Consider the following 25,344-nt stretch of genomic DNA (forward strand, 5'->3'; position numbering starts at 1 on the left):
GTCACATTTTCACCCACTGATGCAACCTTGCAGTTAGTTTAATTTGGTGAAGAGGGAACATCTCAAACCACCTTTTGCTTGGTTTAAGACTGCTTTACGATAATCTCGCCATTTTGTTTTCACAAAATATATTTATAAAAACATTTGCTTTCCTGCATAACCATTTCACTGGCACATGATTTTTATTTCATTTCTCAGATTTGACTCTTTCTCCATTTTCAATGTTATGACACAAATTAGATAAGTTACTTTAACACTGGCAGGGATTCATAAATCCCAGCTGCCTACGTCTGACCCATGACTCCTTCATTTTCCTGAGCAGAGATTCAGATTATTTCATCATCCAGGATTCTTTACTCCTAACTGACTCCTAACTTCACTCTACCAGGAACATGCATACCTTGAGCTCTCACTATCACACTTTTAAAAGCCTCCCACTTTCCCGATGCCCCTTTGCCTGCAAAGATCGTAATCCAATCATCTTTGGAGGTTCTCTGTCCAATACTGTCAACCAATTGCCTTGCCTTGCCCCAATTTAGAACTTTAGCTTGTGGACCAGCCCTGCCCTTAACTACTTTAAAGCTAATAGAACTGCTGTCAGTGGTACCAAAAGGCTCACTGACACTTCAGTTACTTATTCTGTTCAATTCCCCAAGGTAGGCCAAGCTTTGTCCTCTCCCTGTTCGGGCCTTCTATATATTGCCTGAGGAAGCTTTCCTGAACACACTTGACAAATTCCACCATGTTTAAGCCCTTGGCACTATGCCAGATCCAGTCGAAATTGGGAAAGTTAAAAGCCTCTACTATGATAACTGCATTAGTCTTGCAGCTGTCTGCAATCTCCTCATATATTTCTTCCTCCATTTCCCATTGGGATCTTTAGTACATTCCAAACAAATACAGTCCAAACAAATTGATCATCACCTTTTGTTTCTCAGCTCGACTCACTGAATGGTCTATCAGTAATGCCATCTTGGGCTGCTGTCATAATGTTTTCTTTAATCAATAAATCAATGTCTTATCTGGTGATGCTCTGCCAGGCCTGTATTGCAGCCATCTTTAGCTTATGCTTATATTGGGAGCTAGTCCCCTTCAATTTTCTCTTCAGCATATAAAAGTCATGCTCAATTGGGTTCAGATCGGGTGATTGACTTGGCCACTCAAGAAAACTCCTTTGTTGCTTTAGCAGTATGTATGGGACCATTGTCTTTTTGGAGAATGAACTGCCAGCCAATGATTTTTGAGGCATTTGTTTGAACTTGAGCAGATAGGATGTGCCTATACACTTCAGAATTCATTATGCTACTACCATCAGCAGTTATATCATCAATGAAGATAAGTGAGCCAATACCTTCAGCAGCCATACATGCCCAGGTCATAACACCCCCACCACCGTGTTTCTCAGATGAGGTGGTATGCTTTGGATCTTTGACCTTCTCTCCTCCATACTTTGCTCTTGCCATCACTCTGATATAAGTTAATCTTTGTCTCATCTGTCCACAAGACCTTTTCCCAGAACTTTGGTTGCTCTTTTAAGTACTTTTTGGCAAACTGTAACCCGGCCATCCTATTTTTGCGGCTAACCAGTGGTTTGCATCTTGCAGTGTAGCCTCTCTATTTATGCTCATGAAGTCTTCTGCGGAAAGTGGTCATTAACAAATCCACACCTGACTCCTGAAGAGTGTTTCTGATCTGTCGGACAGGTGTTTGGGGTTTTTTCTTTATTATAGAGAGAATTCTTCTGTCATCAGCTGTGGAGGTCTTCCTTGGCCTGCCAGTCCATTTGCGATTAGTAAGCTCACCAGTGCTCTCTTTCTTCTTAATGATGTTCCAAACAGTTGATTTTGGTAAGCATAAAGTTTGGCTGATGCCTCTAACAGTTTTATTCTTGTTTCTCATATCATATGGCTTCTTTGACTTTCATTGGCACAAATTTGGTCCTCATGTTGATAAACAGCTATAAAAGTTTCCAAAGGTGACGAAAAGACTGGAGGAAAGTAGGTGCTGGGAGCACTCTTATACCTGCATTAAGGAGGCAATTACCTGAGCAATTACAAACGCCTGTGAAGCCATGTGTCCCAAACATTATGGTGCCCTGACATGTGGGGGGGGTGGGGGGAACTATGTATAAACACAGCTGTAATTTCTTCATGGTGAAACCAAAATGTATAAAATTACCCTTTAATAAAATTTGACAATGTGCATTTCAACCACATGTGATTTTTTAAATTACGAATCTCACATTGTGGAGTACAGAGGCAAATAAATAAATGATGGATCTTTGTCCCAAACATTATGGAGTGTACTGTAGGCTGGGAGCTGCTCCTTGTGGCAGTCTGACATTATTTTGGGTAAAATCTTCAGTACTAAAATTGATCAAAACCAAACTTATTTGATCACTTCCAGGCGAAAGTTTTCCACTGTGAATGGTTGCGAAGAAGATACACCAGACAAAGAAACATCCTGGGATTTTGTTGAAGCCATGCAGAGAGTGAATTGCAACTGTTCAAGGTACAGGAATATTACTTAATACTTGATGGTTTAAAAAAAGATGGGGGAAAAAAACATTATGCACCAACATTACAATATTTTCTAGAATGTAATTTATATGATTTAAAAATAAATAGTACAAGCTGTGGGAAGATGTGTATGTTTAAAAAAAACTAACATAATGGACTTGCATAGCTTATCAGCAAAGAGCAAAGTTATCCAGCATGCTGAATAGCATTCTCCAGATGGAAGTTTCTGATATTGCAAATGTTTTTAAGGGTGCTATTTGTTGAGAGTATCTTCTGTATTTTATTGTAACCAGTTAATCCTGGTGCTGCACAAAACAACTTTTCAAAATGCAAAGTAAAGAGACTAATTGTTGTTATTTTGGATTAGAGTAGCTGCTAAATTGAATTTTCCCAGTAATTGGCCAGTACTGATCTTGAACATAGTTGAATTTGGATCATCTCCACAGAATGTCAAGCTGATCATTTTTAAATGAAACTTTCAGTGACAACTTTTGGATATGTAATTACTCTCATTAATGTTGGCAAAGAGGTGAAAGCTGAGGTTGACAATTGCCATGACACTGAAAGGAAGCCTACGGTGAAAAACTAAAAAGGTCAAAAATATGTTGAAAAATAATTTGACCATTACTGTAAGATGGTTTCTCCATTTATATTAATGCATAAGGGATATTGTTCCATTTCAGGTCCAAATAATTTAATTATCTTTTTTGAGGTGTAAAACATAAAAAATCTAATCTGCATCTTTTTTTGAAACTTGACAGAATCGAGTACAACTTTCCAATTGAGATGGTGTCAGTTTATTTTATAGGAGGTTTATCATAATCATAATCATAATAATAATAATAATAATAATAATAATAATAATCATACTATTAGCCAAGTATGTTTTACAACACACGAGGAAAAGCAGCAAAACACACAAAATACTTTTAACATGAACATCCACCACAGTGACTCCTCCACATCCCTCACTGTGATTGAAAACAAAAAAAGTTCAATCTCTTCCTTTCATTGTTCTCCCGCGGTTGGGGGCCTTGAGCCTTCCGTTGACGGGACGATCTTGACTCCCGTAGCCAGCGGCGGGCCCTCCGTGTCGAGGCGATCAAACTCCTGCATCGGGGAGATGTCAGCTCCCTGCGCCAGGCGATCTGACCGCGGGTCAGGGCTGGTTGAAACCTTCTGCGACTTTGGAGCTCCCGAATCAGTCTTAACCCGAGACTGCGAGCTCCGGGATGTTAAAGTCCGCAGGCCGAGTTTGGAGTGTCGATCCCAGACAAGGAATCGTCTCCGATGGTAAGTGCACGCCCCGCGGTGGGGCTCAAAGTCAGTCCCGAGCATGACCCCCATGATGTTAGGCCGCAGAGCGACCGGAGATACGACCCGGAAAACAATCGCATCTCCGGCAAGGTAAGAGATTGAAAAAAAGTTTCCTCCGATCCCCTTCCCCTTCCCCCGCATAAAGCAAACCAGAGAACGTTAACACAAACTTTAAAAACACACTAAAAATAACCAAAAAAAAAGATGAAAAGACAGACAGACGGTTGGCGAGGCTGCTATCGCGGAGCCACCTGGTGGTATATTTAGTATAAATCTTTTGCTTTTACACCCTACATATAATGCCAACAACTGTATAAACAATTATCAGTGTTTTCCACAGGTCCCACCATTTCTAAAGATTTGTGTGTACACACCTCTTTTTGGTAACTATCATCGTTTTAAGATTGGAACTGTTTATTCACACTGCTTTTTGCCTTTCTTCCTACCAAAATGTATTTATTCACAGTTACTCCATGAAATTTCATTTTCCTGAAGTGTCTGTCACTAGTATGCTTCACTAGCATGTTAATTTATTCCTTGTTCTATGCTACATTTCCATATTTGATATTGTCTGCAAACTTTGAAAAGGCAATGGTTTTAGTTCCGGCCCCTGTGATTTTACTGTAGACGAGAGTAAGGACAGGGTTGATAACTTGGTTATGTAAAATGGCAAATGATTAGCAAAGTCCATAAAGAGCTGGTTTCTCGACTGTTGAAGATGGTCCTGGAAAAGTTGAATTTGAGATGAAGTACTTGAGTATATGGATGACATAATTCAGTAGCAGATGTTTTGAAGGAGGAATGATGTGGGGAAAACCAGGTGGTGTAGACAATAAAAATAATTTAACTTTTACGCGTGGGTGATAATGGTAAGTAGGTCTTCATTTCTGACCTTATGTAATATTATCTAATCTGTGTTTTTAACACTAAACACTGTCTTCATTTCCTCGAGTAGTAACCCCCCCCCCCGTTTGAATGATTTATCTTTGTATGAATTGTTTATCTTTAGTCACCTAGACAACTACTAATTTTAAATATATATTTTGTCCTTATAAATATTATTTCAGGCATAAAAACAAAAGAGGCACTGGTATGCAAGGACAGTCTCAACCTCCAGGTCCACAACTGACAACAGCACTCAAGCACAAAATAAATGACAAGCAAGAAAAAGGGGATAAACAACAGAAGCGACCACTAACTCCATTCCATCACCGTAATTCAACATGTGATGATGTTTCAATGGAACAGGACTCAGTGAATCACAGACTTGGACTCAGGCCGCAAGACAGTAGAGGGAGGTATCCAAATGCAAGGCCTAGTGACCTTAGCTCAACAAAATCCTCTCAGTTACACATGCCAGAGATGGCAAATTCACCACCACCACCACCACTCAGTCCTCATCCGTGTGAGAGGGGTGAGGATGTTGGAGATGCATTTAAAAACCCATTGACGCCTCACAGTCAATCATTCTGCCAGATGCCTGCACCAGATCCACTACTTCCAACCAAAGCTGTTGATGATCGGATGGAGACACTTCCCACGCAGTCTTTCCCATTGGGTTTTTCCGAAGTGATGGAGCCTACAACCTACAGCAACAGTGCGATCCATTTGGAAGATGAAGGCTCTGCTGTCACGTGGAAGTGTTATCGACTGCCCAGTCATGCGGAAAATGATTTTGGTCCACCACAGCTGCCATTGGATAAATACAGGGAGGAGTACGTTGCAGCAAATAACTCAGAACATGCACCTTCATCTGCCTCTGAGTAAGTATTGCCTCTCATCTTAGTTTAAAGAGCCCCACTGCTGATTGGTGAGGACGAGTTAGGAAATTCATAATGGTTTGCTCCTTCTCCAGTCATGACCCGGGTACACACAGCTGAGTGGCCTTTACTGATGCTTGATGTGGAGCCTTTATAATTTTTTTTGTATGGTTCAACATTTGGAATCATGCCAATTACCGACCAATTAGTTCATTTCATGACGCATCAATTAGGCTCTTGTAAATTAGTTTTTTACAAGGAATGTCTTATCACGGCACAAGATGATTGCCAGTTCAGGTGTACAGTTAGCTTTATTCCCCTGTCTTCATTAAATATCACTTTGATTTTCCTACCCCTGTCTTACTGTATCAGTAATCATAACTAGAGCACAGTTAATACTGTTGCATCTGTGTCCAGCAAGACCTGTTATCATGAGACAAAGAAGAGAGAGAACGTTTGACAGAGAAGAATTGTAGGTGGTATATTTTCACCAATGCAGTATTTTTCAATACAGAGTACAGCGTATGTATTTAATTCTTTTGACTTCATTTCTACATTTTATCAACAAGACAAACAAGTGCAGAGATAAAAATGTCAGCAAGATATTGTATGCTCATCGAAAGAGCCACTTTTACCACAACATTGGCAGATATTTGAGATTGTAATACCTGCATCCATTCCTTAGCATATTGAAAAAAAACACTGCAAGGGAAGGGGACATCTAACTAAGTCAAGAGTGTTTTATTGTTATATGTCCCAGGTAGAACAATGAAATTCTTACTTGCTGCAGCATAACAGAATATGTAAACAATATAATAAATGAGAGAGAAAAAAAAATTCAGTGTGTATATATACACACATACTCACAAGTATATACACGCAAACACATATATATATATATACACACACACATACACACACATGCACACACAAAAACCAAACAATAGTAGTGCAATAATAATAATAATAATAATAATAATAATAGTCTGTAGTTCAGTGCTTATTTGAGGTTGTAGTGTTTAATAGTCTGATGGCTGTAGGGAAGAAGCTGTTCCTGAACCTGAACGTTACAGTTTTCAGGCTCCTGTACTTTCTTCCTGATGGCAGGGTGGAAATGAGTGTATGGCCAGGATAGTGTGGGTCTCTAATGATGCTGGCTGCTTTTTGAGGCAGCGACTCGGATAAATCCCTTCGATGGTGGGGAGGTCAGAGCCAGTGATAGACTGGGCAGTGTTCAAAGGTCAGTTTATTGTCAACATGTAAATTATCAAAAAGTTTACAACTTATTGCAGTACACTTAGTGAATATAATAGAAGAGAGTCAACTGTACTAATGTGCTAAAGTATCTGAAATGTATAACATTGTGCCATGATAAACTATTTTGATTCAAACTTTAACTAGACCCCAACTAATGCTCAATTGATTTAAATGTGAATTTCAGTCATTTTTCAAAACTTGTGCCAATTAATATTTGGCATGAATGCAGTCTGAACATTGCAGAGAAATGTTGAAATATGCAGAGCATGACTGGTATCTGAGCACAAGAATGCACATGTTACTAAGACTGTGTGGTACGAACTGGGAATCAATAGTTCAATACTTTATTGTCACATGTACCATGGTACAGTGAAATTCTTTTTTTGCAAGTATTCAGTACAAGTATTACTATACATAAGCACATCTTAGATATAGTACAGGTAAACACAAAATGCTGGAGTAACGCAGCGGGACAGACAGCATTTCTGGAGGGAAGGAATGGGTGATGTTTTGGGTCAAGATCCTTTTTCAGAATGTCACCCATTACTTCTCTCCAGAGATGCTGCTTGTCCCGCTGCGTTACTCCAGCATTTTGTGTCTACCTTCGATTTAAACCAGCCTTTGCAGTTCCTTCCAACACAAATTAGATATAGTACAAGTGTATAGAAATAGTAAACTGAGACAGTATATGATATGGCACCATTTCCGAGTCCCACTTGCTGTAAGAGCAGAGTTCTTAACCTAACGTTGACGGCCTGTTGTCCTGGTGGAGTTGAATCAGTGATATTTCAGTGCTCATTACCTTAAATTTACATACTGTTTTTAAAAATTTGATCCTGGCTGTGAGAAACATCTGTGTTGTCATCCCTTTCTGTCTTGCTGCCAGGTCTTCCTTTGACATAGTTTCTTGCCTAATTCTTTTTAACTTGCCATAAACTGGACAATTTCTCCTTTATATCTTCATCTTGGTTCTTTGTGTACGATCTTAGAAGTTTGTATTAATTAGAATAGAATATGACTGAAAGTTCTGGTGATTTGAGGCTCTTTGCCAAGTTCTCACTAAATTCATTCTTGGGGTGGGTGAGGGGTGGGTGAGGGGAGGGGGTTGTGGTTATTGCAGACTGCCTGGTGTTTATTACCAATCCTAATTGCCCTAGATGATAGTAGGCAGCTTTGAACAGTTTAATACAACTGAATGGGCACCATGTTATAGAAAATATGTTGTCAAGCTGGAAAGGATACAGAGAAGATTTACGTTGCCAGGGTTAGAGGATCTGAACTATAGTGAGAGGTTGAGTAGGCTGGGACTCTATTCCTTGCAAGAGTGCAAGAGGATGAGGGATAATCTTATTGAGGTGTATAAAATCACGAGAGGAATAGATGCAGAGTCTCTTGCCCAGAGTAGGTGAATCAAGTACCAGAGGACATAGGTTTAAGGTGAAGGGGAAAAGATTTAATAGGAATCTGAGGGGTAACTTTTTCACACAAAGGGTGGTGGGTGTATGGAACAAGCTGCCAGAGGAGTGAGTTGAGGCAGGGACTATCCCACCATTTAAGAAACAGTTAGACAAGTACATAGACAGGACAGGTTTGGAGGGATTAGGTCCAAACACGGGGAGGTGGGAATAATGTAGCAATGTTACAAAATTTTGAGATTTAAAAAATCAAGTCTGCAATTTATCCCATCAGATAAAGCATAACAATAAGTTTAATTTGACACCTAATTCACTTTCATATCTCAAGTAATAAAAAAGTTATGGCCATTTTCATACTCGGAAATTAGCATCTTGTTCCCTATTGATTTTCTATGGACATAACAAAAAAGCTGTGATAGTGGACAGTCAAAAGCCCATAACCTTCTTAAAAATTAAGAGAACTGAATGAAATTTTCAGTCATCATAGATTGAAGCATTCTGAAACAAATATAAAATAATCTTACTTTGATGACCTGAAATTAAAGCATATAATTAGTTAGTTACCCAATTGTAGCTAATTTCAAACTTCAATTACTATATCTAAACATCTATCCATTTCTTAATAAATGATTAACATTTTTAAATAGCCCAAGTGTCCAAATAATATTCACAAATAATTCACAATAAAACATGATTTTTAAATCTAATTTACATCAATTTATAGGCCAAATGGAAGGAATTTAGTGTTCATTTGCTGTAAATTAAAGTCAATTTAAATCGGCTTTCTAGTGGGTTCCTGTGAACGCGCTGGTTTAGAACGTTCACATTGCGCTGGATTTGTGCCCTCAAGTGCCCAGAAAAATACTGCGGGATATAAAGAGCCCAAAATGAACTACTCGCTATAGAAAACTTTATATACAGGGTTATATACAAGCCCCATTTAATGTAAAAATAAGGTACATACAATTGTTTGCTTTATAAAACCCTGGGGCTGCGAAGGTTGCGGAAAGTTTTTTAAACTTATGTATTGTCCTAAAAACTAATAATACCTTTTGCGACGGGGTCTTTTAGCGATAATTTTACTAGGCTTTTCATTGGAACAGCATTATTCATAGCAGAAATTTACTAGGCTGAACATTTCCCCTCTAAAACAGCCTAGTAAAAATTGTGTTTTAAACCCGCCCCCTCTAAACAGCGCCAAAATCGCGGACACGGGGTAGGGCAGATGCTCAGCCACGATTCAGGTAGGTTTTGTAACATACCTAAATAATGTAGCTGGGACATGTCGGTGTGGGCAAGTTGGCGAAAGGACCTGTTTCTACACTGTACGACTCTATGAATGTTTTTTCATTGGTACAGAGGAGTTCACAGTAGTTTTATTGCCAGAATAATTTGATATGCCCCAGAGTCCAGTAATAACTAGTTTCCTGAGCAACATGAGCTAGCCATTATTTTTTAAGCAGCAACACAGTTGCATTTGATGTAATTTCTTTAAAAGATTCCGTATCTTTAAAGCAATTGATATCAAACTATCACAGTTGATTAGTTCAGTGAAATAATGACTACACTTAAACTGCTTATTTGACAAATTATTTTCAGTGTATTATTGGAATGAAAAGTTTTGCTTATGTTGTCCTTTTTTTTGTTTTACTAATTTCCATTATTCAGTAGCAGAAACCAGAACAAGAGGACAAAGATTGAACTTTATTGCCTTCCATCACAGTGGGCTTATTGGTTAGGGATAAGGGAAAAGAGAGATTATAGATGGTGATATGAAGAGATCATACTCGGTTATGTGCATCTTGTTGCTTATTCACTTGGTATGGCTGTATGGTAACTCAAATTTCATCGAGGACAGTACCTTAATTGGTACATTGTGACAATAAATTGACCTTGAAACCTTGAAGTAAATTGAAAACTAATTTTTTGAAAAGGTTTTGCTTTTTGAGAGTTTGAATTTTCAGTGAATGCCCACAATATTATTACCCACAAGTATCAGATTCTCTTATCTCCAATAAGACCACCTCACCCATCCTCTGGCTTTGGTGACATGACTACTGTAATATTTTTGTACTGTCTGCCCAGTACAATTCATTTTGCCATTTTGAAGCTGGAAACTTGAAGATTAGGTGTGAACTGATCAGTGCAAGCTTTATAATATTGGATAAGTATTTTTGTCAAATGGAACAGTGAATTCTATTCAATAAATTTTGATCAGAACCATTCGGAACCATTCGGAATTGTCTTTACTTCACTCAGCCATTGTTCACATTCTGCTGAAGTATGCTATTATGCCACTGGTCTCATACCATAGCAGTTCTTCATATCTATTGCCAACATTATTTTATTTTTATCGTGTAACCCTCAAGCTCACCACTAGTCACAGGCCTCCAGTCCGATAAGCAACCTTCCATAATTACCCTCTGCTTCCTTCCATGAAGCCAATTTGCTATCCATTCAGCTCTCTCCTTGGATCCGATGCAAACTAACCTTCCAAAGCAGCCTACCATGCGAAACCTTGTCGAATGCCTTACTGAAATCCATGTATACAACATCTACAGCTCTGCCCTCATCGACCTTTTTGGTCACATCTACAAAAAACTCAATCAGATTTGTGAGACACAACCTCCCACGTACGAAACCATGCTGTCTATCCCTAATCAGCCCTTGCCCATTCAAATGCCTGAATAACCTATCCCTCAGAATACTCTTTGGTAACTTTCCAATTACAGATGTTCAGCTGCTTGCTGAATTCCATTTTCAACCTGCTCCTAAATGTGCTTATAGATCAGAACTTCAGCAAGTATTTAAAGTTTTTTGGGCAAATGGAGCAAAGTCCACAGCCAGCGCGGAGAAGAAGTGCCAACTCCAGTTCAACTCTGCTTGTTCTGCCGGGTCAGCCGACAGCCCTGAACTAACAGGGCATTGGCCTGGGCCGGCTCCCCGCCAGTCCAGGGCTGCCGGCGGGACAGGTAGAGCCAAGCTGGAGCCAGCGCCTCCCCCCCACCCCCCCCAGTGCTGGCTGCAAGCCCGGGCTGCCATTGCTCCGGGCCGGCGCCCCATCAGTCCAAGGCAGCCGGCCAACCCAGCGGGACAGGCAGAGCCGAGCCAGAGCCGAGGCTCCGCGCCGGCTGCAAGCCTGGGCCGCCACTGCTCCGGGTCGACGCCTGCCAGCCCAGGGCCATCGGCCAACCCTGCGGGACAGGCAGGGCCGAGCCGGAGCCAGCACAGCCCCTCTGCGCCGGCTGCAAGCCCAGGCCCCCACCACCTCGGGCCGGTGCCCCACCAGTCCAGGGCCACCCGCCCGCCCCAGGACAGGGACGGGACACCCAGGAGGGGACAGGGACGGCCCAGCAGCAGCCTGCAGCCCCGGAGACCCAGGCTCGATCCCGACCACGGACAAAACGCAGGCCTGCACACACGCAGCAGCACAGCTGCCGAGAATGTTTATCGCTAATGACCCATCACCTGGGCATGCGCAGTTGGAATACCGAACACGCTTATTGACATTACTGTAACTTCCAGGAAACAAAATTGAAGTGATTTTCAAGTGTTAGATTTGGAGTTTGAATTAAAAAAATTGTTGTGTAGAAAAAGAATCTAATCATTTTTTAGGAAAACATTGCTTATTCTGACTTCAGATAGATATAGAAAGCTGGAGTAACTCAGTGTGACAGCCAGCATCTCTGGAGAGAAGGAATGAGTGACGTTTCAGGTCGAGACCCTTCTTCAGACTGGTTAGGGATAAGGGAAAAGAGAGATTATAGATGGTGATATGAAGAGATAATGAACAATGATTGAAAGATATTCAAAAAATTAACGATGATAAAGGAAACAGGCCATTGTTAGCTGTTTGTAGGGTGAAAATGAGAAGCTAGTGCGACTTGGGTGGGGGATGGATAGGGGGGGGGTAGAGAGACGGAATGCAAGGGTTAACTGAAGTGAGAGAAATCAAAATTAATACCACTGGGCTGTAAGCTGCCCAAGCGAAATATGAGATGCTGTTCCTCCAATTTGCGTTTAGCCTCACTGACAATGGAGGAGACCTAGGATATAAAGGTCTGTGTAGGAATGGAAGGAAAATTAAAGTGTCCAGCAAATGGGAGATCAGGTAGGTTCAGGTGGGCTGAGTGAAGGTGTTCGCGAGACAATCGCCCAGTCTGTGTTTGGTCTCACCGATGTATGAGAGTCCACATCTTGAACAACGGATACAGTAGATGAGGTTGGAGGAGGTGCAAGTGAACCTCTGCCTAACCTGAAAGGGCTGTTGGGGTCCCTAGACAGAATCGAGGGAGGAGGTATAGCAACAGATGGTGCATCTTCTGCAGTTGCAGGGTAAGGTACCTGGGGAGGGGGTGCTTTGGGTGGGGATGAGTTAACCAGGGAGTTGCGGAGGGAACGGTCTCTGTGGAAGGCGGAAAGGGGTGGAGATGGGAAAATGTGGTAGTGGTGCGATTATGTGCTGTATGCGACGGCTGATGGGGTGGAAGGTAAGGACTAGGGGGACTCGGTCTCTGTTGCGAATAGGGGGTGGGGGATACAAGGGCGTAGCTACGTTGTACCGATGAGAGTGGGCTTCATTTATGATGGGAGAAGAATGAGGACATCTCAGATCCGAAACGTTGCCTATTTCGTTCGCTCCCTAGATGCTGCCTCACCCGCTGAGTTTCTCCAGCATTTTTGTCTACCTTCAATTTTCCAGCATCTGCAGTTCCTTCTTAAACAACGGTCTGCCAGGGCCATTGTGTTTGTGGATTTTGGAGAGAAGGTAAAACCGGGCTGTGCGGGGCTGGGAAACGATGTTGGAGGCTGAGGAAGGCAGACAGCCAGAAAGATTAAATCAGAAATGGTGTGTCAGATTAAGGCCTGGTGCTCATCTGTGGGATCATGGTCCAAGGATATGTAGGAAGAGGTGTCTGAGAGTTGTCGCCTGGCCTCAGCCCGGCAGAGGTCAGCGCGCCAGACTACCACGGCACCTCCCTTGTTGGCGGGTTTGATTCTAATGTCAGGGTTGCTGCAGAGTGAGTGGAGGGCGGTATGTTCAGACTTCAACCAGAAAAAGGTACGACTCTTTGGGCGACTACTCACGACCAAACAGGTGTCACCCCCGCGACATGTTCGTTGACCTGCTATGACGGGTGCCGTCAAATTGCCGAAAAAATCGTGTAAGTGGGACAGGCCCGTTACACTGCTTGAAATACTGTGACTTTTATTGTCTATCATCATGACTGATAGTTTATTTAAGTAGCTGCCCTTTACATTGGGGCAGTGTTCAACTTGAAGTAGCGATAGGAACTAGACAAAATGCAGGAGGGAAGTGAACATTATAAGCAAAACCGTATAGTGTCTGGAGTCATGCTTGACAGAGGAAAAATACAGTAATACCTTGATTAGCACTCTAGATATGTTCCTACAAAATGGAGAACTAAATAAAACAGCACTCAACGGGGTCATTATAACATAGCATAAACAGAGATGCCACCTGATGTTATTTTTAACTCGCTTATTGCAAACTCGCTTGTAAGTCTGCGCTTTTCTACAATGTTTCCATAACTTTCTAATGAGAATTATAACATTAGATATCCATGCACAGGGTTATCGTGTTATCCTCGCAACATAATCTCCACTGTAACAGCATCAATGATACATCCAGGCCAAACAGAAAACAACAGAGTTTTTTCAATCATGAGAGAATCAAGTAATGACCTATTCAATAAAATGAAGTTTACCCATTTTACCAGCACTTGAAATGATATCACACTCGATATCTTTTGAGCAAAGTGCAAATGTTGGAGGAACTCAGCAGGCCAGGCAGCATCGGTTGAGCAAAATGGATAGACAATGTTTTGGGTTTAGGACTGGAGTGGAGGGGAGATATCTGGTAGAAAGAGATGAGGGGAAGGGGCGGAACAAGTGATGGGTGGAGCCAGAAAAGCAGGAGTTCATTGGCAGATGAGGTAGGTGGGGGAGAGATAGTTGGAGATAGTCACCAAGACTGGAGGTGATAAGTGGAGAAAATGCAGGGCTGCAAATAAGTGGAACCCGATAAGAAGGGAAAGGGAAATGTAGAACCAAAGAGAGGAATGGTGGGTAAATGGGAACAGGGGGTAAGGGGGGAATTGGATTTAACAGACCAGGAGGGGATGGGTGCGGAGCAGCATCTTTTTAGTAACTTCAGTGCACCAGTCACATCATCCCCTTGATTACAAAAGGAAAATGGTTAGAGGCTTGGGACTTTGCAGTAAATGGTTTAACTGAAACCAAAACAAAACTCTTTGCATTTTTGAATCGTGAATGTGATAGAATGTTCACTATTTTCTTGTTTTAGATTAACACAGAAACATTGATGTGACCGAATATCATTTGTTTTTGTGCACTAATCATCCTCTTTTTACTGCTGGTGAACCGTGATGGCGATGTCCTCTATTGACAGGAAGTGCCAGAGAATTCAACAAGGGTACACCATTGTTCTGATGATGAAATTATATCAGTGTACCTTCATCAATGCTGAGATAATATCCTGGAATTGCTTATGTAAAGCCATTGTAGATGCATCATCAACATAAGCTGCTGCCATTACTTTGTCGCCAGGGATGCTCAATAAATGAGTTGCTAGTTCCTGAGATTTAAAGTTAAATAATATTTACTTAGGAGCTGCTGATTAGGCATGATGCAGCATTTACTTGCCATATCAAGCCTTTTGACCTCACCCATCATGATATAATAGTGAGTGGGGGGAGGAACTGATAAGTAAATTTCTACTGTACTTGATTCTTCCCCATGGTTTACTCTTCTTAACACAAAATATCCAGATCCAGGCCAGTCTTAGAAATTGTACAATGGTTGTAAATGGCAAATACTCATACTTCTCTGAATTGAATTCTATTTGTCACTTTTTGAGTTTACTGACTAGCCTGTCAATATATTGATGTTTTCCTCCTTGCTTTCAAGGACAGGACCAATATTCATATCAATTGCAAACTCCTTTTTCTGGCCTTCCAACATTTAAATGTAAATCATTAACATTTACTAAAAACAGCAGGGGACAGAGTACAAAGCCCTGTGGAAGGGGTAAACACTAATCTAATATTGCCCTTTGCTGCACTTGGCCCTTCAGTGGCGACTGCGTGATACATTTTTGAAGAAGATTGTAGAAGTCGATTGGAACAATATCCTAGGTTGTTGAAAGCAATAATATAAGCAAACTTCCTTTTAAATAAAGCACTCTTTTCAAGATTTACTATTGACCGTTGGACTCTAAGCCCTTCGAAGTTGTTAGCTATTGTAGGTTTGAGATAAAATGTGGTTTAAAAAAAAGATGGACTGAAAAAAAGGAATCTTCAGTTTCTTCTGCTTTAAGGCAGGATGAGTAATGACATTAAAAAACAATTTTTTAATAGGTTGGTGGTGCGCTCAAATAAGCCATTAAAGATTTCTGATGAACGGGTTCAAGCGTACATTCAGAAAATAAACAAATGTTACAAAAGCTGTCACCTGGAGGCTGATTCCAAGTCTGAAGTTGATCCATATGCATTTGATGATGGAGATGAGGAGTTCAGCTTTCCTGATAAGAAAGACAAGCAAACCACTGAGAGTGATCCTGGAAGGAAACATGCACAGAAGGTGAGTTATGATAAATGTTTTCATTAATGTCACAATTCAGGAATAGTTCAGTCTGTGCAGTTAATTAATGTCACTACAACTTCATTACACATAGGCATGGATAGATCTAGTGTGTAAAAATATAAAAAGTAAAACTGAAATACTTTTATTCCTTTTTCAAACGTGAACTGGTCAAAATGCTTTTTATGCATGAAACATGATTGTGGAATATTATTGGTTAGAAGACCATCATTAAATATTTGAAAAAGGTTTGAGATGATGAATTGTGGACAAAAAATATTTGTACAGAAATAAAGCAGCTTTTCACATCAGAAACACTAACTAAACTATTGCATGCACAATTTTGAGAGGTGCTGCTTTGTTTTTTTTGTGTTCAAGAACTTTTAAAACATGTTTTTCTTCTGGAGCAGGTACCTATCTCCACTTTTGTGTTTGCTCCATGAGTGTTTCTTTAAACGTCAAGTGCCTCTATTTTAATGCAGCTAAAACATCCGAAGGTGCTTATAATAAATTGAGGTTGCCACACAAAAATGAGATCAACCAAATGTTATGTTAAAAGTGTTAATTTATACCGTTGGAATTCCAGAGCTTGCAGCCTAGATGACTGAAAGCATGCACACCAAAGGACTAGTGCAGGGAAAGGGAGATTCACAGGAAAGAAGCCAAAGATAAATACTGAGGGGTTGACTGGGGTGGCAGGTGTAGAGGACTTTACAGAAATAGGAAGCAGTGAAGCCGGGAAGGGATTCAAACATGATGAAAATTCTGAATTGTACACTTCGTGGAACTTGGAACCAATACAGTTCAACAAGCACAGAGCAATAAGTGAGTAGACCGTAATGTCAGATGGAATTTGAGCAGGAATATAGAGGCTTAAGAATGTATAAGTTGGGGATGTTATATGCAATGCTTCAGAAAGGATTAAACCATAATTTATTGAACATAATTCTGTATGTTACAATAGCAAATGCTGTGTACAACAGCAGAAATGAATGTAGCAATGCAGATGTAATTGAGAAATAATTTGTATGGACAGACACCATACAAACCTCTGTTGAGAGGACTTGCTAGTTTAAGGCTTTTTAAGTTGAGTTAGTAGTGTTGAATTGTCATGTGCACCAGGAAAAAAAGATTAAATTCTAGCTTGCTGTAGTTTAACAGGCATATTAGTGCAACAAATTTGCCAAACATTTCTCCAATAAGTTTCTCTTGTGCTTGATTTGACCAATAGGACTGATGTTTAAGAGCATTTTTATTTTGTTCAATTGATTGAAAATGCTTAAGTTGTAGACTAATGAATGTCTGGTCGTGAGAGTCCTCACTAGTGTTTGTTGTTCATGGATATATGAATACATTAATGTTTCTGTATTACAGGGAGATGAAAGTGGTGGCACGTCTCACTCAACATTACCAGAAGAAGGAGAGGATGCTATGTCATTATTCAATTCCGGAACAAAGTCAGGTATGACTGACAGTAGGCAACAGATAATCATCCGACATTTTCGCCACCTCCAAAGGGATTCCACCACTGGCCACATCTTCCCATCTCCTTCTCTTTCAGCTTTCCGCAGAGACTGCTCCCTCCTCAACTACAAGGTCAATTCGTCCCTTCACACCCAAACCACCCCCTCCCCAGGTACTTTCCCTTGCAACCGTAGGAAATGCTACACTTGTTGCTTTACCTCCCCCTCAACTCCATCCAAGGACCCAAGCAGTCTTTCCAGGTGAGGCAAAGGTTCACCTGCACCTCCTCCAACCTCATCTACTGCATCCACTGCTCTAGGTGTCAACTGCTCTACATCAGTGAGACCAAGCGCAGGCTTGGCGATCGCTTTGCCCAACACCTCCACACAGTTCGCATTAACGAACCCGATCTCCCGGTGGCTCAGCACTTCCAACTCCCCCTCCCATTCCGTATCCGACCTTTCTGTCCTGGGCCTCCATGGCCAAAGTGAGTCCCACCGGAAATTGGAGGAGCAGTACCTCATATTTTGCTTGGGTAGTTTACACCCCAGCACTATGAACATTGACCTCCAATTTCAGGTAGTCCTTGCTTTCTCCCTCTTTCCCATCCCCTTCCCAGCTCTCCCACAGCTCACTGTCTCCGCCTCTTCCTTTCTTCTTTCCGTCCCCCCCACATCAGTCTGAAGAAGGGTCTCGACCCGAAACGGCGCCTATTCCTTCGTTCCATAGATGCTACCTCACCCGCTGAGTTTCTCCAGCATTTCTGTCTACCTTCGTTATTTTTTTTCTTCTCTATTCTGTTGCTTTGTCTTTCTCCTCTTTCAAATAAACAGCTCAAAAATCAATTACAGAATGATATGTTGTATTTTGTAAACTTTGAGATGAATTCAGGATTATTTTTGGAGAGCTGGAAATGAACAGCAAATCGAGCAAGGTTAAAATGTTTAGGTTAGAAACCCTTGGATTTAATTTGCTTTCGTGTATTTTCTTCTTGGAAGCTAGGCATTATTATAGCTAATTATTAGTGCTCCTAAATTGTCAAGAAATATGGTGATGCTCAAGCCACTGATAGTATGTTTTAAAGTATTTTCATGTTTAAAAATTTGTAAAAGTCAAAAATAATTTGCTTTGAATAAAACTGTTAGGCACAAATTAATCAAATACTGGTCAGACCATTTTTTGTGTGTGCTAGTTTTGGGTATGGTTTATTGTATGCAGGCATCAGTCAGATCTAAAAGACTGCTGCAGAGGAGACTATCCTCTTAATAATTTCCACTTTTAGAAAATTATTTGCTCTTTTGACTTTCTTCTCTTTCTTTTGAACTGAAAGATGGGACTATTTTGAATTAAACTTTGGATCTTTTTTTAGTTTGTTTATTTTATATTCCCTTTTATCTTAAATTGTGATTACAAATAAGGTAGATATTTTATTAGAATTTTACAAATACCTTTTCAAAGAAGTTGTGTTGATAACAAATTAATAACAAACAGCATCAACAGCATTATAATTCCAGTGTTTTTGAGAACTAGTTGGAGTGCGTTGACTGCATATTTAGTTCATATTATGGGCTGTGACATTTGTGTGGAATTTCTTTATATTGGTATAGCTAAGGCTGACCATCTTATCTCTGGGTGAGAGTGAGTGGTGGAATGGCGATTTTGCTCTATTGCTATCTTTTTCTCTGTAGTCTAAGTGGAGAATAAAATTGATTAGGTAGTTAAACCACAACTGAGTCCAATCTTGTTCTTTATCTGGATAGTGAAAACTTAAATTTCTTCTCTATGATTGTCGTTAGAAAGCTGTCATTTAGCAGCAAATAGGAATTTAATGTTCAGATATCTCTCTTACATCCAAATTAAACAGACATTTCAAAAATGCATTAAAACAACTTCAATCGCATTCTGCATGTCAAAAACGTTCATTTGATTAGGAATATGACTGCCTACTTCTGGCAAAATGTAGTCTATTTTCTATATGCTTCACTACTTTGTAGACTTCATAAAACAAAGGTCCCTTGTGATTTATAGATGTGCTAGATAGCAGTTGAATTGAACAGCTTTAGAACTTCCTTTGAAATACAAACATTAGATTGAAACAACAATGTTGTAAAGTGTTGTCAATTTAACAGGGAATTTAAGATTTCCCTTTTTTTAAATTCCTTCTCAAGGCCTTCAGTTTTTCTTTGGGATATGCTAAGATTGCAGGTATTTGGAGCATTGAAGGACACTAACCAAGACCATCTACACGGTGGATGGGAATGCTAACAACAAAGTATTGACAAGGAGTAATATGGCCATTCTTCCACACCATAACACCTTTCCACCAGTACCTTTTGTTGAACTGCTTAAAGCAGTACAAGAGGGCAGCAACATGCAGTAGAAGAGGGCAACATGCATTTGGCAATTAAATACGACCTTGCTGGTAATATCCTTGTCCCATAAACTAAAAAATGCTCTTAAGTTATTAAGTTTTAATAAGTTTTCTCTTAACTATTATAGATGGACAGAAGTCACCCTCGCACAGTCGGACTGCATCCACCAGTCTCATGAATGAGCTTGATCTGGTTGTTTCATACAAAGACCTTGACAATCTATTTGATGACGAGGATGAACTTGTGGTGAGATATTTAGCCTTTTTTTTTGTTTATTGTTTCCCTTGCTTTGACAGTAGTTACATTAGGAAGCTAGATAAAGTGACTTGAACTTTGACTTGTGCTGATAACATGCATGGCAGCAGGTTTGGTACGACATTTTGATTGCTAACTGCGGTAGTTTATAATATGAGCCTCATCTAATGCTCATTGTAAATTATGCTGATTTTTTGAGAGGAGACATCAATTTGCTTATATTATTTTAGGAAATTTGCTTCTAAAACTTTCTGGATTTGTGCCACTGGAAATATTAATTTAATACTGACTTAACCAAGCATTTTTACTTGAAAGGATGTAATTTTTTTTTTAAATGGTGGAAGTTTCATGATTTACTTAATACATGTGCAAGTTGGTCTTGAAATGTTAATTATGGATTATTAAGGAATGGCGAAATGCTAGTAGGTACAGTAATCAAAAGGCATTGTTTAGTGATGCATGTTTTTCAAAAGTGCCTATTCATCTAATTATTTTAGCAGGCTATTTCTCGATCTGCACACGTTGGATTGGATGAAAAAATGGGCAACAGGGATTCAAAAACTGGGCCTTTTGATGTTTTCCCCTGTATAAGTAAGCAAAATACTTATTTTAGAAATTTGTTTTTAATGTTTTCATTTTCAATAGGAAAAAGGCGTGGAAATATTTGTTTCATACTAATGTAGGAATTGTTTGTCCCTTTGCGCTGATCAAGGAAAAGCTTTTATATGTAATTCTTGAGTCGAGTGGTTGATGCTTATTAGGATGTTGAAGTCTTATTGGCCAGTTATATTCCTCATTAAGATTAACAGAACAGCTTGTTCTGCCTTAAATATCAAGCATATGATTTATCCCAATATCCGTTGATAGGGTAGTGAAATATGTTTATGAACCATGCAATATTGTTGAGAATGTGTGGTGTACAGTTTGCTAAATGGTTGACTCAAACGTTCCAGCAGTTGACTAACCACAGCTTTACCAGTGTCTGGCCCTATTAACTTTTAACTTGAGAATTCTGTTTCATTCTTGTGACTTTTGGATTTTCTTTCCTCCAAGTTTGTTCTGAATTTAATTTGTTCTCAAAGATTCTGCAGATCTCCAGCAAATGTTTCCCACACCTCCATCCTTGGAGCAACATGGTCCAGGCTACTCTCCAATGAATATTAACTGCAAAGAGTTTGGAGGCTTAGACAACAACCCAGGAATGACACTGGATGGCCATCATTTTACTACAAGCCTGAATCATTTCAAGGTTGAAGTAGAGGAGGGGATGGGTAGCCCTAAACCCTCTGAGATCAAGGTAACTAAATTCAATATGTGTACTTTTCTTGAAAAATTAAAATTAAACTTTTAGGTTTGCAAATAATGTTATTTTACTTCTATATTAATGGATTATACTAATTATAAAAAACTGGAAAGGAGTTCACTACTTTAATATCATGACTACCAAGATATTAACTTGCATTTATTGTGGGAAGTCATTCCAAAATCCTCCTTGAGTGGGATGAAAATCAACGACAATTTCCTGCATTAAATCCGACATTAATTCTTGTGTATAATCCAAAATGTGGTCTGCAGTCCTCTTTCCTATTTTTCTTCCTTAGGACTTTTCTTACGTCTATTGCCCTGAGAAGTGCCAAGGTTATGTGGGCTGCACTATGTTTGCACCATTGAAAATCTTACCAAGCCAGTGCATGCCTTCTGTCAAATTGCTGGAGGAGTGTATTTATCGTCCTTCGTGGACTGTTGGCAAGCTAGACCTGCTTCCTCCTGTACCTCCCATGCCATATATCCGGGACATGTAAGTTTAAGTTGTACTTTTGCTAAATCAAGTTCAGACAAATATATAAGCTGCATTCAAACAGGAAGTAATTGTGTCTACTGGGTCAGAGGAGAATTGATAATATTGTGAACCGTTTTTATAGGACAAAATGATTTCCAGTGGCTGTGATGTCACTGAAAAATTATGAATTAAAAGTTCTGTAAGGGAGGTTAAGAGCATTTCAAACATTGAAAATTGAGACGAAAATCTTTGCAGGGTTTAGGGGAATAATAGTGTAATAGTTTAGTGCAGACGAGGGCACAGAGTAATGCAAAGTTGAGAGTAGTTTAAGTTTTATTTCCGCAAATTACGTTGATCACGTTGCCTAATTGGCTACTTTCTCAGCATCTTTTGTCACCTTTTTTAATGTAAAACTGCAGTGGCCAGCATATTATTCCCTGTGCAGTATATGTACCTTGCACTTTGCCAAACTCTCTCAATATTAAGACAGAGACACGAGAGACTGCCAATGGTGGCAACTTGAGCAAAACATATATATTGCTGGAGGAACCCAAGCATCTGTAAGAGGGGAAAGGAATTACCTCTCCACAGATGCTGCTTGAGCTGCTGAGTTCCTCCAGTGGGTAACTTTTCTTTATGTTGATATTAATTTGTGGTTAAGAAATCAATTATTTTGCTTGTCATTGGGAATAAAAATTGTCATCATTTGTAAAATGATTAAAGTGCAATAAGTACTTTTTCTTCTGTTCTGCTGGCCCTCCGTGCATCCGGTGCTTATAAGAGATTCATGTACTCTGGTCTCTTTTGCTGGGTAACATGAGCTTAATGATAATTCTCATTATTGTGTATCTGTCATTAAACTTATGCTGGCCAGTTACATGAAGATTTTTTTTTCACAGCCTTGTTCACAATCTCTACATTTTTCATCTATCATCTCTCAAAATAGTGAAGGGATTGCATTGAATGCACAACTGTTCTCTCTGTCATTCCCACAAAGAATAGTTAATCCCATTGTAGAGATTTGTAACTAGAAGAACAGGAATTGAACTTGTGTTTACCAGATGTAAAGTTGAATGTGATGTCTCAACTGTTGTGCAGGATTTCCTGGTTTATGATTGAATCTGACTAAATTGGCCGTAATCAGTGCAGAATTAACTGGGGAAAAGAATTCCACAATTTGTTTGATTTTATGAAATTTGATATTTTAGAGGAATTGTAATAATTTCTACCTAGTCCATCTGTTGCAATATTTACTGATAGATGAATGTTTACTTGAAATGCATTATTCCATATTTGTAGAATGAGATAACAGCAGCATTTATCCTGTTTTATTCTTTTAAATTAAACTTGAGTTCCCATTTGGAAACTTGAATATGCTTTTGCTTTGGGTTTAACTAATTTGTTCTTTTCAGTAACATTCCCAGTGTTGGCAGTGGTATGGATCAAGACTACATTCAGACTTGCACACCGCAAATGCATACTCCATTTGGAGTGACGAATAGTGCTCCGCCCAGTAATAGTGGCGCTGGTGTCCTTCCATCACCTGCCACTCCACGCATTTCTGCACCAACTCCGAGAACACCAAGGACTCCGCGCACTCCTCGTGGTTGTGGGGGTCCAGCCAGTGTCCAAGGCTCGGTGAAATATGAGAATTCCGATTTGTACTCGCCCGCCTCAACACCTTCAACTTGTCGCCCATTAAATTCCGTAGAACCTGCAACAGTGCAATCCATCCCGGAGGCACACAGCCTTTACGTGAACTTAATTTTATCTGATTCCATTATGGATCTCTTTAAAGACTGTAGTTTCGACAGCTGCTGCATCTGTGTCTGCAACATGAACATCAAAGGAGCCGATGTTGGCTTATACATCCCAGACCCTACCAAAGAATCTCAGAACCCCTGCACATGTGGATTTAGTGCTGTCATGAACCGAAGGTTTGGAAACAACTCTGGACTCTTTTTGGAGGATGAAGTGGATATCATTGGACGAAATACAGATTGCAGTAATGAGGCTGAAAAACGATTAGAGGACCTCAGGAATGTTTCTCTTGAACAAGGAGAAGGAGGCCCCAAGGAGCCTTTGAAAGTGCCTGATGAGTTAATATTGCTACTTCAGGACCAGTGCACTAATCCCTTCTCTCCGTTGAGATCTGCGGATCCTTCAATGGCGGCAAAATTGCGGACAGTGGGACCGCCAGTACGTGTGGAGGATAAAGATTACGATAGGGAATGCTACATGGCGTTGGAACAGGGATATCAGTTCATGGAAAATATGTCAGGAGGGAAGCTCGATGAAGCACTCTTGAAAAGCTCTTGTTTACATACATGGTCAAGAAGAAATGGTGAGTTGCTCTGAAAGTGATGGGTATATACAGAGTTCAGAGCAAATGACATTTGTTTTCTAATTAATGATTTTGTCGGTTGTTTTCTTGTTGCGATGAATAATTGCATCAATTGCCTTTTATTTCTGTTAAGCTTTTAGTGATAAAACTAAAAGGATGCATCAGGTAGTCACTGATAAATATTGTGTTTGAATATTGTTGCTAGATTTCAATTGTAACTGCAGTATTGATCTAGTTAAAATATCAACTAATTCAAAAATGTGCTTATTTTCTTGAGCATTTTGTTTAAACAGAGAGCAATAACATGATACAAATTATTTGGCAGTTGATTCCGTGGTTCTGTGTAATGGGAAAAATTGTCAAAGTTCTAACCGCTGAACAAAGAAAATGATTGGCATCTGATGAGATTGGTTTATTTGAGAGATGCCAAACCATAACTGATAACGTAACCAATAAAATTATATTATATCGAATAATATGTTTTCTTAACTTAATTTTTTTTGCAAGAATAGAACTGGGAGAAGTTTTAATTAACATTTTGGAAATGGGAATGGTTTTCAAAAGTATTTTGCTTTAAGGATTGCTACCATAATTAATGTTCTGTATTATTATAATGTTAGAGAGTTATACAGCACAGAAACAGGCCTTTTGGCACATGGTGACCAAGATACCTATCTAAGCTAATTCGTTACCTGATTTTGGTCCATATTCCTCTAATAAATCTTTCCTATCCTTGTATGTCCAAATGTCTTTTAACGTGCAATTGTACCTGTTTCTACCATTTTTTCTGGTAGTTGTTCTACATACCCAGAAATTTGCCCCTCTGGTCTCCTTTAAATCTTCCCCCTCTCACCGCAAACCTATGCCCTTTAGTATTAGATTCCCCTATACTGGGAAAAAGTCTGCCTACCCTATCTATGCCCCTCATGATTTTGTGTGTCTCTGCAAGTTCATCCCCCAGCTTCCTTCACTCCAGGGAAAACAGTCCTAGCCCATCAAAGCTCGCCTTATAATTCATCCCCTCCAGATCAGGTAACCCCTTTGTGAATCTTTTCTACCACCTCTTAATCTTCATCACATCCTTAATCCCATCGTAGTGTGGTGACCGGAACTGCAAATAATACTCCAATTGCGGTCTGACTCTAGGTAATACTTTGTACAATGCAACATGATGTCCTGATTCTTGTACTCAATGTTAGCCCACATCTACCCCAATCCCCTTTCTGCTAGCAAAATGT

General features: G+C 39.8%; 1 protein-coding gene across 2 annotated transcripts in view; it reads left to right on the plus strand.

Annotated features, from left to right (window-relative positions):
• Positions 1-25,344, plus strand: part of med13a (mediator complex subunit 13a) — a 156,549-nt gene that overhangs the window by 89,482 nt on the left and 41,723 nt on the right. Inside the window, exons 9-17 of one of the 2 annotated variants that reach the window (XM_055657698.1) lie at positions 2,407-2,511; positions 4,904-5,599; positions 15,669-15,891; positions 17,266-17,353; positions 19,855-19,973; positions 20,480-20,573; positions 21,065-21,279; positions 21,584-21,780; positions 23,175-24,106. In XM_055657698.1, coding sequence (XP_055513673.1) covers positions 2,407-2,511; positions 4,904-5,599; positions 15,669-15,891; positions 17,266-17,353; positions 19,855-19,973; positions 20,480-20,573; positions 21,065-21,279; positions 21,584-21,780; positions 23,175-24,106 — 2,669 coding nt within the window. The remainder of the gene's footprint in view (positions 1-2,406; positions 2,512-4,903; positions 5,600-15,668; positions 15,892-17,265; positions 17,354-19,854; positions 19,974-20,479; positions 20,574-21,064; positions 21,280-21,583; positions 21,781-23,174; positions 24,107-25,344) is intronic. The other variant, XM_055657699.1, reaches the window with a different exon arrangement.

Source organism: Leucoraja erinacea, chromosome 28 (genome assembly GCF_028641065.1).
Source record: "Leucoraja erinacea ecotype New England chromosome 28, Leri_hhj_1, whole genome shotgun sequence".
NCBI lineage: Eukaryota > Metazoa > Chordata > Chondrichthyes > Rajiformes > Rajidae > Leucoraja > Leucoraja erinaceus.